The sequence below is a fragment of the Nesoenas mayeri genome (assembly GCF_963082525.1).
Source record: "Nesoenas mayeri genome assembly, chromosome: 1".
Classification (NCBI taxonomy): domain Eukaryota; kingdom Metazoa; phylum Chordata; class Aves; order Columbiformes; family Columbidae; genus Nesoenas; species Nesoenas mayeri.
In genome coordinates, this window is record NC_137541.1 from 84,443,839 (window position 1) to 84,457,945 (window position 14,107).

A 14,107-nucleotide genomic window follows, 5' to 3' on the forward strand; every position below is an offset into this window, starting at 1 on the left:
ACGACATTTTGCAAGTGAACTGTGCGCGGCTTTCGGGAGTGTGCCTGGAGAGTGCCAAAACCAGCAGAGCCTGCATTCAAAAGCGGGTGGCTATGTGACAATTTCACCGGTGCGTGCAATCACATATTCTGACTGGCGTCTTTTATACCACAGCAGCAAAAACGTATTTGCGTTCAAGCATGTATCAGAAACAATGTGTGAACTGAGGATCTTTTGGTATTTTCTCCGTACGGCATGCTTCGTGGTATCTTACTGCGGATCGCAGGTTTAGCGGTTTCTATACACGACTCGGTATAGGGAAAGAGAGAGCATGCGTGTGCCTTGATGCTCCATTCGAGCTTAAGGTGGAGTTTGTGTGTCACAAATCCCAATGGACAGTGTGTCACAATCCCCCCTCGACAGTGTGTGTATCACAAACCCTATTGGACGACGTGTGTCTCACAAAGTCTCCTGGACAGTGCTTTTTCAAAAACCCATTGAACAGTGTGTGTATCACAAACCCCCATGGACAGTGTGTGTGTCACAAACGCACATGGACAGTGCATGTGTCCCAAACCCCATTAGAAAGAGTGTGTGTCAAAACCCCATTGGACAGTGTGTGTGTCATAAACGCTATTGGATAGTGTGTGTGTGTCACAAACCCCCATGGACTGTGTGTGTGTCACAAACCGCATTGGAGAGTGTGTGTATCACAAACCCCATTGGACAGCGAGTGTATCACAAACCCCATTGGAATGTCTGTGTGTCACAAACACCATTGTACTGTCTGTGTGTCAAAAACCTCATTAGACAGTGTGTGTCACAAACTCCCATGGACAGTGTGTGTGTCACAAACCACATTGGAGAGTGTGTGCGTCACAAATCCCTTTGTACAGTGTGTGTGTCACAAACCCGCTTGGACAGAGTGTGTGTCACAAACCCCCCTGGACTGTGTATGTGTTAAAAACGCCCCTGGACAGGGTGTGTGTCAAAAACCCCATCGGACAGTGTGTGTCACAAACCCGATTGGACAGTGTATGTGTCACAAACTCCCATGGACAGTGTGTGTGTCACAAACCACATTGGACAGTGTGTGTGTCGCAAACACCCTTAGATAGTGTGTGTGTCACAAGCATCATTGCACAGTTTGTGTGTCACAAACCCCATTGGATTGTGTGCATGTCACAAAGCCCCGCTGGACAGTGTGTGTGTCACAAATCGCCATGGACCGTGTGTGTCTCACAAACCTCATTGTACAGCGTGTGTGTCATAAACCGCCATGGACCGTGTGTGTCTCACAAACTCCACTGGACAGCTTGTGTCTCACAAAACCGATATGACATCATTTGTGTCACAAACGCTCCTGGACAGCTTGTGTGTCACAAGCATCATTAAAGTGTTTGTGTGTTCCAAACCCCATTAGACAGCATGACTGTGACAATCCCCTTTGGACAGGGTATGTGTCACAACCCCCCCGGGCAGTGTGTATGTCACAAAACCCACAGCATACTGTGTGTGTCTCAGACCCTTCTAAACAGTGTATGTGTCAGAAACCCCATTGGACAGCGTCTGTGTCACAAACTCTCCTGGACAGTGCATGTGTCAAAAAACCATTGGACAGCGTGTGTGTCTCAAACACCCGTGGATATCGTGTGTGTCACAATCCCCTTTGGAATGCGTGTTTGTCAGAAACCCCATTGGACAGTGTTCATATCACAAACTCCCATGGACAGTGTGTATTTCACAAACCCCCTTGGACAGTGCGTGTGTCATAAACCCCATTAGACAGTGTGTGTGTCACAAACCACCATGGACAATGTGTGTGACACAAACCCCATAGGAGAGCATGTGTGTCACAAACCCGAGCAGCAGGCGCATTTCTGCAGATATCCTTAAAAGGTGTATTCTCGTGCACGCACGTATGCTTTTTTGCAGCACGCTACACATCAACAAACTTGTATACCCTCGAGCATGTCACTACATTTCACGTACGTCTTTCTGTCAAGAGACGGGAGTGGGTGCGCTTGTGGAAGTGTGCATGTGTGTGGCCAGGCGTTTGCTTTACTCATCGGTGCGTGAAAAGGTAGGTGCTTTTCTCTAGCTGCGTGTGCGTGCACGTGGCGATGTGTGCACACAGCTGGGTGATTGTGGAAAGGTTTCTGCGTGGTTCTAGGTGAGGAATCGTGTGTGTGCACGTGGAAAAAAGGGAAGGCGTAGCAACTAGTTTCCAGCGCTGAAGTAGGCAAAAGGCAAGCTTTCTCAAGCTATCCCTTTACACAGTCGTATAAAGCAAGCCGATAAACCTGCGGCCGTCAAGAGAGCTACAACGAAGCATGCAGAACAGAGCAAATACCGGCAGCTCATCTGATCACACATCGTTTCGGATACATGCTTGAACGCAAATACAGTAGTGTTTCTGTGAGATTAAAGACGTCCATCTTGAATATGTGATTGCGCACACCGATGCAATTGGTTGTTTCTACGTTCAGTCCAAGGGTGCCGGGCTTTCAGAACTGGGTCTGTGGAGACGTCTGCGGAGATGCCGCTGTCTGAACACGTACACTCCATTGTTTACCAAAACACAGGCAGATGCGTTTGACCATGTCGTTCTGCACGCACAGAGGTACCGCTGTTCGGAAGAGACAACGGAAACGCGTGTGCACACACAGAAGAAAAAGCGGACCGTGAGCCTTTGTGTGAACATGAAACAGCACTCTATACAGTCGCAGACACGGGAACGTGCCTCAGTGTAGTCACATCGCCACCAGCTTTTGAACGCAGGCTCTGCGGGTTTTGGCGCTTTTCAGGCACAGTCCTGACTGCCGCGCACACTGCTGTTCTTTCACTACATCACCTCTGCGGAAACATTTCTCCGGTCGATGTACCGCTCAGCTTTCTTCTCGTGTAACTGTGAAATGTCAGCGCGGGGAATCTGTCTCTGTTGAGCAAACGTCAATCCTGAATCGGTTTTGCTTCGTTGCTTCTACCTATGCGATTTTCCTTTTCTCTGTTCACTTGCGCACTCCTGACTGTGCTGTGTTACACACGGGCACAGCCAACGCACACCAAGCGTCAAGACACACACTCAGCTGAGCTCAACACTAGCGCAAGATGCACATGTGCGATGAAATTCACCCACATGATTTTGGAGGGAAAGACTCAGACGAGTATGGAGCGACGGTTAGATACAGCAGGCGCTAACGAACACAGACTTTCAGGCACACTGTCTCTACACAAGCAGGGACCGGTCTGCAGATATCCTAGACCTTGATTATCGAGCTTGAGCACATTAGACCTGAGCGAAACACTCCAACACTTACAGGAAAGACGGATGATCTCCAACAAGCACACAAGTGTTTACCCTCAGCTATAGATCAGAGACAAGCCTATGTGCTCTTGGAAGGTCTGTGAGACCTTGGGATTTTGTGGCTCTGTATAGGTGTATAGGAAATGGTATGTGTAGAATGGTGTGAGATCACAACCGTGCATGTGTGTTCAGCTCGATTTATGATTGCAAGGATGGAATGAGCGTGTGTGAAACTTCTTTCTACAAGAGCTGCAGCAGGTGCACAAGTGTGAGTATCCCAGAAGGGCTGATGAGCCGGGTTGGAATGGAGGGGAGCACGTCCTAGGCAATTGTAAAGGAAAGAAGGAACATAGTCTGAAAGAGAAATAGAGAGGAAGAAGAGGTGCTGAAGTTAGAAGCCTTTCCTTGCTAGCAGGAATTAGCGCAAGGTCCTTCAGATATGATTTTTCCCTGATACCACGCTCCGCTCTTCTTTGGCTAAATGACCTATTTGGAAACATTCTATATCACTGTGGGAACAGGTAGGTGCTTTTCCGTAGCTGCGTGAGCACGCAGGCGGTAGCTTTTGCACACATCTGTGTGTTTGTGGAAAGGCTTCTTTCTGCCTGTGTTTCGGTGAGGGAGCCTATGTGTGCATGCGGAAAAGAAAAAGGAAAGCAGTAGGCTCCAATTCTTGCATATTCATAACAATTTGGGGCAATTTTTCACATACCAAGCGTCTACAGGAGAAAGAATGGCCTAAAAGCAGGCTACTGATGTTATCTAGCGTCAATTGCAGGACATGCAGCCTGTTTCGGCGGAGATTCTGAGGGTCTTTTTATCTGTCTGACGATCTACCTCTCCACGCTGGCAATTCTCCTCTGAAGCGCAATTGGTACACACTTACACGAAGAAAATTATTAGTTCCTTACATCCAGTAGATCTATTAATTTCTAGTCAAATATAAGCTAAGAACCCTGCTTCTATACAACTTAATCTTCTGTCCGCACGTCCTCGTGCTGGAGGATCTAAAATTTGAAAAATATCCCTTCGTTCTGCAGGTGGTTAGAGAGCAGGTATCATGGCATTGCTTGAGGATGGGTAAGTCCTTTGTACCTTGTCCACAGTCTATATTGCTTCAGCAGCTTCCATTCCTATTGCTTCTGTGTCCACACGCAAGCAGGGGAGAGGTCAGCTCCATATATGCAGAAACTCTTCCTCAAACACTCGCAGTTGTGCACATGCTTCAGCTCTTGTATAAATAAGACTCCAAATAAACGCACGAGCCTGTACACCCCATCGGACCGTCTCACAAGCGTGTACAAACACGGGACTCCGTTCAAAATTATGCACCACTACCGTCGTGTATAAAAGTACAAGCACGTCTATGTCTGTGCAGACTGACAAATTTCTATGCAGACGTTTGATACACGAATGGCTACACGTGCAGTCATATCGCACAGGCTCTGCTGTTCTTTCGCTAAATGACCTCTTTGGAAGCGTTTCTCGGGTAGGGCTACCTCTCGGATTTTTTTCTGGTATAACTGTGAAAAGTCAGCACAGGGAAAGCGTCTACATAAACACATTTCAATCCTGCCTTGTTCTGCCTTTGTCTCCTCTACCTAGATGATTCCGGTTTTCTCTGTTCACTTGAGGTGTCATGATTGTTCTGTTGCACACAGGCACAACCAACACACACAAAGTGTCAGCAGACACATTCACTTGAGCACAACACCAGTGCAGATGCACACAGGAGACGAAATAAACACCCATGTGTGTGGAGAGAAAGAGGGACTCACATGCGGGTTGAGAAATGGCTGGATTCAGCAGGCGCTAAGGCACACAGAGACTTTCAGGGACACTGTCTCCACAAGCACTGGGTCAAGTCTGCAGGTATCCTAGACGTTGACAGTCGTGCCAGCACCTGTGACTGTGCAAAACTACCAGACGGTGACAGGAAAGACACTGCCTCTCACACAAGCACACAAGTGTTTGCCTTCAGCTATAGATCAGGGACAAGCTTGTGAAGAGATGCTCTGTTGCACTTTCTTGTTATGACATGTTCTGTTCCGTTTCTCCTGTAGGTTGATTGCTAAGTGTCTTTCCTCAGGTGACTGTGAAGCATTTGCCATGGATGAGAAGTACCATGGCTCAGCGTTCAGTTCTGCCTATGTCTGTCGCTGATTCTTTCCTAGCAGAGCTCCCTTGCGTCTGTCCACATGAGAAATGCAGGACTGTACAACTGGAGAGATGCAGAAGCGTTCCAACAAACACCACAGCTGTACACTCATTTAAGCTTAAACATGAATGGAACCCACAACCAGGCACACGCACGCGGACAGACGAGTATTTATAAGCACAACTTCATTCACACACAGTTTGATCCCAAAACAGGAGCATATCTGGGGGTACCCTCCAAATGTGAAGGCATGTGTACGTGTGTGCAGTGTCTCCATCTTAAACAGACGTGTTTACCCTCCAGCATGAAAGTGCGTTTCTCGTACGTCCTCCTGTAAGTAGAAGTGAGAGGGCGTGCTTGCAGAAGTGTGCATGAAAAGGTAGGTGCTTTTCTCTAGCTGCGTATGCGTGCACGTATGGGCGCATATACCTAGATGCTTGTGGAAAGGCTTCTGCGTGTTTTTCGGTGAGGAATCCTATGTGTGTGTTAGTAACAGAACCAGTTTTACAAAATGTTCCTGAAATGATGAATCAGTTTTGTAAACTGTCCCTGAAAGGATGTTCAAGCATATCGTGTTCGAGTATACTCTTATCTTAACAACCTAGCTTTATCTTAGCCTAAATACGCATAGAGTGAGGAGAAGTACATGCAGTATCTCCGGAGGTTGAGCAAGTCAGCAGTTATCTAGCTATAGAAGTAGCTCGCCTGTGCAGTACCCAAAGGTGAAAGGGACAGAAGTGATGAAGACTACTTACTTCATCCTGAAGACGCCCTGAAAGACCACCAGAGGACACTGCACATGATCAAAAGAGTTCCAAGATGTTGCAATCGATGTTGCAATCAATGTTGAGTAACCGTTACGTATCTTAATGAATATACGAATATGTATGTGAATGGACTGTATAAATACTGTGTAACTTAAACTGAGCAGGGAAGCCAGCTTTGGGTGTGAACCCCTGGTTTCCCAGCGCTGAAATAAAGCACCGCATATAACTACGCCTGTGGTTATGTGTCCTTATTGCTAACATTTTGGCGACCCAGGTGGGACCTCGTGGGCTGCTGAGGTGGGTCACGTCTCGATCCTGCTCCGGCTAGCACCGAGGTATTCTTGGGGAGTGCATCGGATGCGACTGACCCTCTGCTGCTCATGACGGACCTCTGACTGGTAAGAAAGTGCTTTATCTGGATTATTGGCTACCCACCTGGTCTGGTTTTGGTCTGGTAGCCTGCTGGTCAGGCATCTGGTAGCCTGCCGGTCAGACGCAGCGAAAGCCACGCTTGGTTGGGCAGGGAGCTCCCGGGGTATTGCCTAGGCAGCCGTCCGTCAGACAGAGGGAAACCTCTGCGGGCTCGGCATCTGGTCTGGTCTGGTTATTTGTGCCGCAGGCTCGGCACCTGGTCTGGTTTGGTAATTTGTGCGCACCTGGTCTGGTTATTAGTGCTGCTCAGCACCTGGTCTGTAGTTCTGGTGATTTAATCTGTATTTACTGTTGAAACTGGTGATTTGATCCGTGTTTACTGTTGTTCTGGTAAAGTTACCTGTGTTATCTTTCTGTGTTAGTTATCTATATCCTTCTGTGTTGATACGTGCAATACAAAGATGTCACCATTAGATTACGTGTTGAAACATTGGAAGGAGGGTGGATTCGGACAATCAATGAGTAAAAAGAAATTAACTGAATATTGTACTCGCCGGTGGCCTGAATATGACCTGCCTAGTGAAGTACAGTGGCCACCGGAGGGCACGTGTATGGCTATAGAAAACAGTAGCAGTAACGCTTTAGAATTGGATGTGCCGTGTCTTGCACCTTCGGAAACAGAACCCTCTGCACCTAAACACCTTAAACCCTGGAAACAATCAGCTGGTCCTTACCGAGAAAACCTCCCGGGAGTATGCAGATGCCAATGAATCCCTAAACATCTGCTAACCTCCTTTATCAGTTGTGCCACAAAATGGGGCCCCCTATCGGATGATATTCCTATTGGTACCCCAAATCTAGGGATTATTTCTTTTAATAACCATTTCACAGTTTCTTTTGCTTGGTTGGTGTGACAAGGGAAGGCTTCTGGCCATCCAGAAAAGGTATACACCACAACGAGTAGATATCTACATCCACGAGTTCTGGGTAGTTCCGTGTAATCTATTTGCCAATAATCCCCGGGTTGCATGCCTGTCTTAATTTTCCCCATTTCTATTTTTCTTTTTACTAGAGGATTATTTTTCAAGTAAATTTCACACTTAGCTGTAATAGACTTTGCCATTGTTAACATCTGGACCGAGATAATTTGTTTCCTTAGATAAGTTACCAATGCTTCTGCACCCCAGTGACACTTCTGGTGTTCTGTCTGAAGTATTCCTCTCATAATAGTGCTTGGCACCACAACTTGTCCATTGGTGGTTACATACCACCCAGAATTATTCTTGCTGGCTCTTACTAGACTTACAAGTTTTTCATCTTCTATGGAATATTTAGGTGGCTCTGAAGGTAATAAATCAATTGCTCTTACCTTCTGGGAGACAAGACCCACCATTGTTCTCACTTGCCGTGCCACCGACGGAGCTGTTTGATCAGCAAGCTGATTTCCCCCAATAATTTTCAATGTTCCACTTTGATGAGCTTTACAGTGCATTATAGCAACTTGTGATGGTTTCTGAATGGCATTAATCAAGTTCAGTATTTCCTTCTGGTATTTAATGTTTGTTCCTTGTGAAGAGAGCAGTCCCCACTCTTTCCAAAGGCTCCATGCACATGAACAACTCCGAAAGCATATTTTGAGTCAGTCCATATGTTACCTTTCTTGTTCTCACTGAGTTCCAATGCCCTAGTCAAGGCGATTAATTCCGCTTTTTGTGCTGAGGTGTTTGGTGGTAAGGGTTTGGCCTCAATTACTGTCTTGACAGTAGTGATCGCATATCCTGCATACCGTACTCCACTTTCCACAAAGCTACTGCCATCACTAAAGAGTTCCCAGTCAGTTTCTGCCAGCGGGGTGTCTCTCAAATCAGGACGACTTGCATGGGTGTATTCGATGACTTCCACACAATCATGTTCCAGATCTCCTTCTTCAGTACCTGCACCCAAAAACTCCGCAGGATTCATTAGGTTAGTAGTTTTCAGAACAACATCATCTTGTTCTGTCAGAATTACCTGGTATTTCATCATTCTGCTTGAGGAAAGCCAATGGCCCCCCTTTTGTTCCAATACTGTTGTCACCATATGGGATACAAACACTTCTATCCTTTTTCCCATAGTCGCAATCAGAATATCATCTACATATTGTAGCAACAAATACCATTGTCGAGGGATCATGATATGACCTTTTGTAGTCCATTCCTCGAGTTCCTTGGCTAGTTGATTTCCAAAGATGGTTGGGCTATTCTTGAACCCTTGTGGAAGGCGTGTCCAGGTTAATTGAGTGTTCCTCCCATTGTGTGGATTTTCCCATTCAAAGGCAATGGGAATTTTTGCTTTCATGGTCAAGGGGTATGCAGAAGAAGGCATCTTTTAAATCAAGTACAGTAAACCATTTATATTTCTCTTTCACAGATGTTAACAAGGTATATGGATTTGCAACTACCGGATAAATGTCCTTAGTGATCTGGTTTACAGCCCGCAAATCTTGGACTAATTGATAACTACCATCAGGTTTCTTTACTGGAAAAATTGGAGTATTATATTCTGATTCACATTCCTCTAGAATACCATATTTCAAGAATTTTTCAATTAGAGGTACTATGCCTAACCTAGCTTCTAGTTTCAGTGGGTACTGCCTCAACTGTACTGGCTTGGCATCTTCCTTCAGTTCCACTTTTACAGGCTGGGCTGGTTTTGATTTCCCAGGTATGTCAGTCCATCACAGCCTCCTCCACTGCTTGTGGTATTTTCACTACCAGGTTTTCTTTTAATAACAGAATTTGTCCTACCTTAGATTCTGGAATTTTCATTACCAGGTTTCCATCCTCAAATGTTATTACGGCATCCAATGTGGTCAATAAATCCCGTCCTAAAAGGGAAACTGGACAGTCTGGAACATATAAGAACTTGTGGGTTAATTCCTTTCCTCCAAAACACAAATCTAAGGGTTGTAGGAATGGCCGTACTTCTTCCTTCCCTGTGGCACCAACAATCGTTGTCGTTTTATGACCTACTGTTCTCTGTAAGGAATTTAGCACAGAATAGGTAGCCCCTGTGTCCACAAAAAATCTCACATTCTGGTCTCCCACTTGTACCGTCACTAAGGGCTCCTTATTCTGGGTATCCATTTTTGTGCTTTCATATAGTCAGCTGTCATTACTATACTCCCCCAGCACCATAGTTTGTACTGCATTTCCTACTGCATTTGGTACCCAACTCATGGAACTGGGACAGTTTGGGCATTCGTTTTTCCAGTGTCCTTGCTGCTTACAATAAGCACATTGATTTGAACCAAGCTTTACAACAGGTCCCAAAGGAATTCCCTGAACATTCCGAAAACCACGCCCTTGACCGTTTCTAATTCATCTACCACGGACTCCTGTTCCTACTCCCCCACCTTGTCCTTGGACAACAGGTCTTGCTGATAATGCCTTGACTGTTCCTTTTCTCTCTTATTATTAACTTTCCAGGCTGTTTCTAACATAACATCCAGATCTCGTAATTGTGCCCCCTCCAGTTTCTGTAATTTCTTTCGAATATCATCTTGAGACTGTCCTAAGAAAATTAAAGCTAACTGAGCCCTTGCTTGTTCTGTTCTTGCTTGTTCTCCATAGAAACACATGAACACACTCACACAGGAACACACTCATTCTTTGCAATCTACTGTAGCTCCTTCTGCAGTGTGTACAGCAATATTTATTCATGCTACTGGAACACACTTCCCATTCTCCATTCCCCATTAGGATTTGCATGCTGGCTTCTCTCCCATTTCTCTCAGCCTATTATCTACCTATGCTTTCCCAAATCTCAAGGATGGCATACGAAAGATTTTCCAAAATGATTGTAGCTCAACATCACATATGTTTCTAGAAGCATAACCAGAGGATTTTTTCTGTTTTTCTTTCTTTCTTTTTTACCTGGTGAGCTGGAAGTACTGGGTGTGCAGTCACTGTCATCCAGCCACATAGTCTGAACCTTTGAATCCTGTTTTGGAAGGCCCTTAAGAGAGCACATCAGCTCCTGGAGAGGGCAAAGAAGACGTGTTTTAATAAAGCACTTGGTAAAATCAGGGAGGGTAGCCTGTTAGAGTTCATACACCCACCCTGTCATTCTCCTCTTCCTCAGATGTTTCATTTTCCCTCAAACTACTACAACAACTGCTTACACTGGATGAAGAACGTGAGAATGGCTGCATCACGCAGTATCCTGAAGTCTGACTCCTGAGCATTCTGTGAAATGTAAGCATTCAACATTATCAGGCTTATTGTTACACATAGGCTTGCACTTTTTGTGACATAACTTTATCATATAGTAGTCAGCAACAGGAAATTATTCATCCACAGCTAGTTTTTCCAATTCTGGTGAACTGGCTTGCATTCCTTAATTTCTAGTTGCTACTTCATTTAGTAGAAACACCACTTCTTGTTTCCATGCTGGATAACTATAATCAAAGGACAAGACTGAATTTTTAAGTCACAGACCTAAGTGTCTTCAAGCAGAGTGAGTCAAACCACCTGCATTTAAGCACTGTTAACCTCTAGACATTCATTAAAATCAACAGATGCCTTCACTTTGGAGATTAGAGATTTTAGAAGCCTAAATACAACATGTTGAGGTGTTAAACTGAGTATAAAGGCAAGGCACTACCCAGCCTCGGCCACCCACATCCACTCTCAGCCTATTGTGTTTGGTCTGGTGAAATTCCAGACAGTACAAGGAAGCTATAAAAGCACACTTTTCATGTCATAGAGCTTATGAATTGTTACTGCTATGTTTCCAGACAGTTTTAACAGGAAGAGTAAGGAAAACTTATAGACATTAACCAGTATTATAGAATTATTAACTAAGAAAATTCAAGGAAGCAATGGGAAGGCACAAACAAATTACTGAGATCTGCATTATTTTAGGATGTCTCAGTGCCAAGCCATTAGGATTGAGTGTCAAGCTCTTGCACAGACATGTCAGAAAGGTCCTCCTGCTTACAGATAGGAACATACCTAGGTGAGGATGCCCTTCCTGGTGATTTTGTATGTGCACAGCTGCCAGTAGCCAGGCTCCTGTAGGTCCATCCCACTAGACTTTTAGCTCCCACAAGGCCATTACAATAGGAACATTCAAAGCAAAATCTATTGGATCACTTGACTGCCACTCTCTCAAATGTCATGGTCACTGAGATAGTCATGATATATACCATGTTTCATATCTGTCAAAAAGGACCCTTTAGGTCAGCTTCTCCCAGCTCAGAATTTGGGATCCACTGCTTACAGTCATCTAGGAGAAAGAGCAGTTCATGAGGCTGATAAGCTCACATGGTGGAAGGTGCACTGTGCATGTAAACCTAACATTTATGGTGAAATACTCACTGCCTGCAGAAGAGATCAGCCAATAAGAGAGAGATGAGTGCTTAAAAATGTTAAGAAACCCAAAAAAGCTAGGAGAGGCAAGAAAGATAAGACACCTTCAAGATACTAAATATGTTTATTCCTTCAGAAACACTGCAAAATGTGGCCAGTCTTGACCTACAAGCAGTAATGAAACCTAAAGTCCCAGGCATATCACATGCCAGCATGCAACAGGGAGAACAGTAAAGACAGGGCCAATATAGGCCAAAGGTATTTCCTCAGGAGGTTAGGAAATATATTTTGGAGGAAATGAAGACCAACACGCTTCTCTATTGGCAGAGCAAATCAATAACATGAATTTAAGTGAGTTAGAGCCCAGATTTTTACAAAGTATCTCCTTCTCAGCATCCTTCCTCAGCAGGTTTCTCCATCCTCACCTACTGACCTATGTCATCCAAAGACAGTAGAGACAGAGGTGGAAAGATGTTTGTCTGCTCTTGCCTTCTGCAGGCCAAGCTGTTCTCTTCTGGCTCATCTGAGAAGAGGGGAGGGGAAGAGAAGGAGAGGCACTCAGCAGCAGCCTCTTTCCCTCATCACTAGTAGAGGCTGTTTCAATGGCTGCTAACTGGGCAATGGGAATGGGCTAGAGCCAAAATGCTCCAATAGAAGTTATCTGGACACGTCCCTTTCCCAGGACTCTTGCTCCTGGAACTGCCAGTGGAGCATTACATGGTGCCACTTGGTCTCTCCACAGTCCTTGAGGTCCTCTAAGTAAGTTCATGCTCCTCTTAGCCAAGGCTCTCATTTCACCCCAAAAGTCTTGCCAGTATCTTCAGTAGGTAACCAATGACAGAGAAGCATCTGGTCCGCGCTTGATTGGCTTGATGTCCCTACTCAGATGAGTCTAAGGATGGAAAACACAAAAAAACTTTTCCTAGGATTTGGGTGTACACAGTACAGTGCTTGATTTTTCAGATGCAACCCAGAAAGCCATCTGATCCTGAGGAGGTTTGCTATGTGGTTACTTAGGCGGGGTTCATTCTTTTAAGTCTGTCCCATGGGAAGAAGGATTATTTGGAAGCCTACCTGGACAGTAAAGCAGAAAAACTAAGGGTAATTGTCCCTGCACGTGGTAGAGAAGCCCAACTGAACAATGCAGTTTCATGGACTGCAAGCTAATCACTGCAGAATGGTGTGTTGGCAATCAGCATGTGAGGAAAGAGAGCGCTACTGTAAAAGAATTAATCTGTGTTCCCTTTACATTATTTCCAGCTTGGTTTTAGCACAACATGGACTAAGGGTTTGATTCGGTCTAGAATCTGTAATTATTATTTAAGACCAGCAGCAACATGCTGAACATTTTTGTGACAGAGAAATTTCCTGTGACACTACTCCCTGGGGAGAACCAGGAGCGGATTGATTGACATACTGCCAGGGATGACATTTTTAATATGGGCTGCAGAAATTGCTCTAGAACCAGCTGGAACTCTTTTTGCATTAGAAATATGCCTATATCACAATCCTGATTTGTGGCTTCACAATTAATGAACTATACTATTTCAGTAGAACTATCTTTGAGATAGCCTGTTAGAATTAAACTCCTAGACTGTTACTGCAATAATGTGCTAATACTGTTTTGGTGAAAATAGTGCGCTCTATGTGGTGGAATTCCATGTCCTTGATTCCCTGTCCCAGCTATGATGCAGAAGCTATGACTTGTACATGGGCTGGTCCCTAACTCTGAAATTACAACTCTAACTCTGGCTAATCACCAGTTGTACTAAACTCCATGTTACATCCCACCTTGTAAACAAACTGTCCAGGAAAGAGCTAAACTACCACAACTGCGAAAAGACTTCTTCTGGTGATTGTACAAGTGGTTTTGGATCCAGGACTGGAAAAAGATGCTCAGAGAGAATCCTGGTGACAGAAATAGACTGCCAAATTGTACAGGTCATGCCTCATGTGCATAAACAATATTCATGCAAGTATTGTCAGTGAAATCCCATGGTATGTTTGCTCTCTGAAAGCATGTCATATCAATTTGAAACAGCCATTGCATCTGGTTCATCTCAGCTGATGAATAGACACTGGGGGCTGGGAAGTGGATGAAGCCCGCCATCAAATGTAGAAATCAGGAACAGATGTCAAGAAAGCTTCATCATTTTCTTCCAGGACATGCACA

General features: G+C 44.9%; 1 protein-coding gene across 1 annotated transcript in view; it reads right to left on the reverse strand.

Annotated features, from left to right (window-relative positions):
- Positions 1-14,107, reverse strand: part of LOC308041734 (rap1 GTPase-activating protein 1-like) — a gene marked incomplete at both ends in the record, with an annotated part of 278,133 nt that overhangs the window by 70,119 nt on the left and 193,907 nt on the right. The window contains 2 exons of the mRNA XM_080346642.1: positions 10,498-10,600; positions 10,683-10,809. Coding sequence (XP_080202768.1) covers positions 10,498-10,600; positions 10,683-10,809 — 230 coding nt within the window. The remainder of the gene's footprint in view (positions 1-10,497; positions 10,601-10,682; positions 10,810-14,107) is intronic.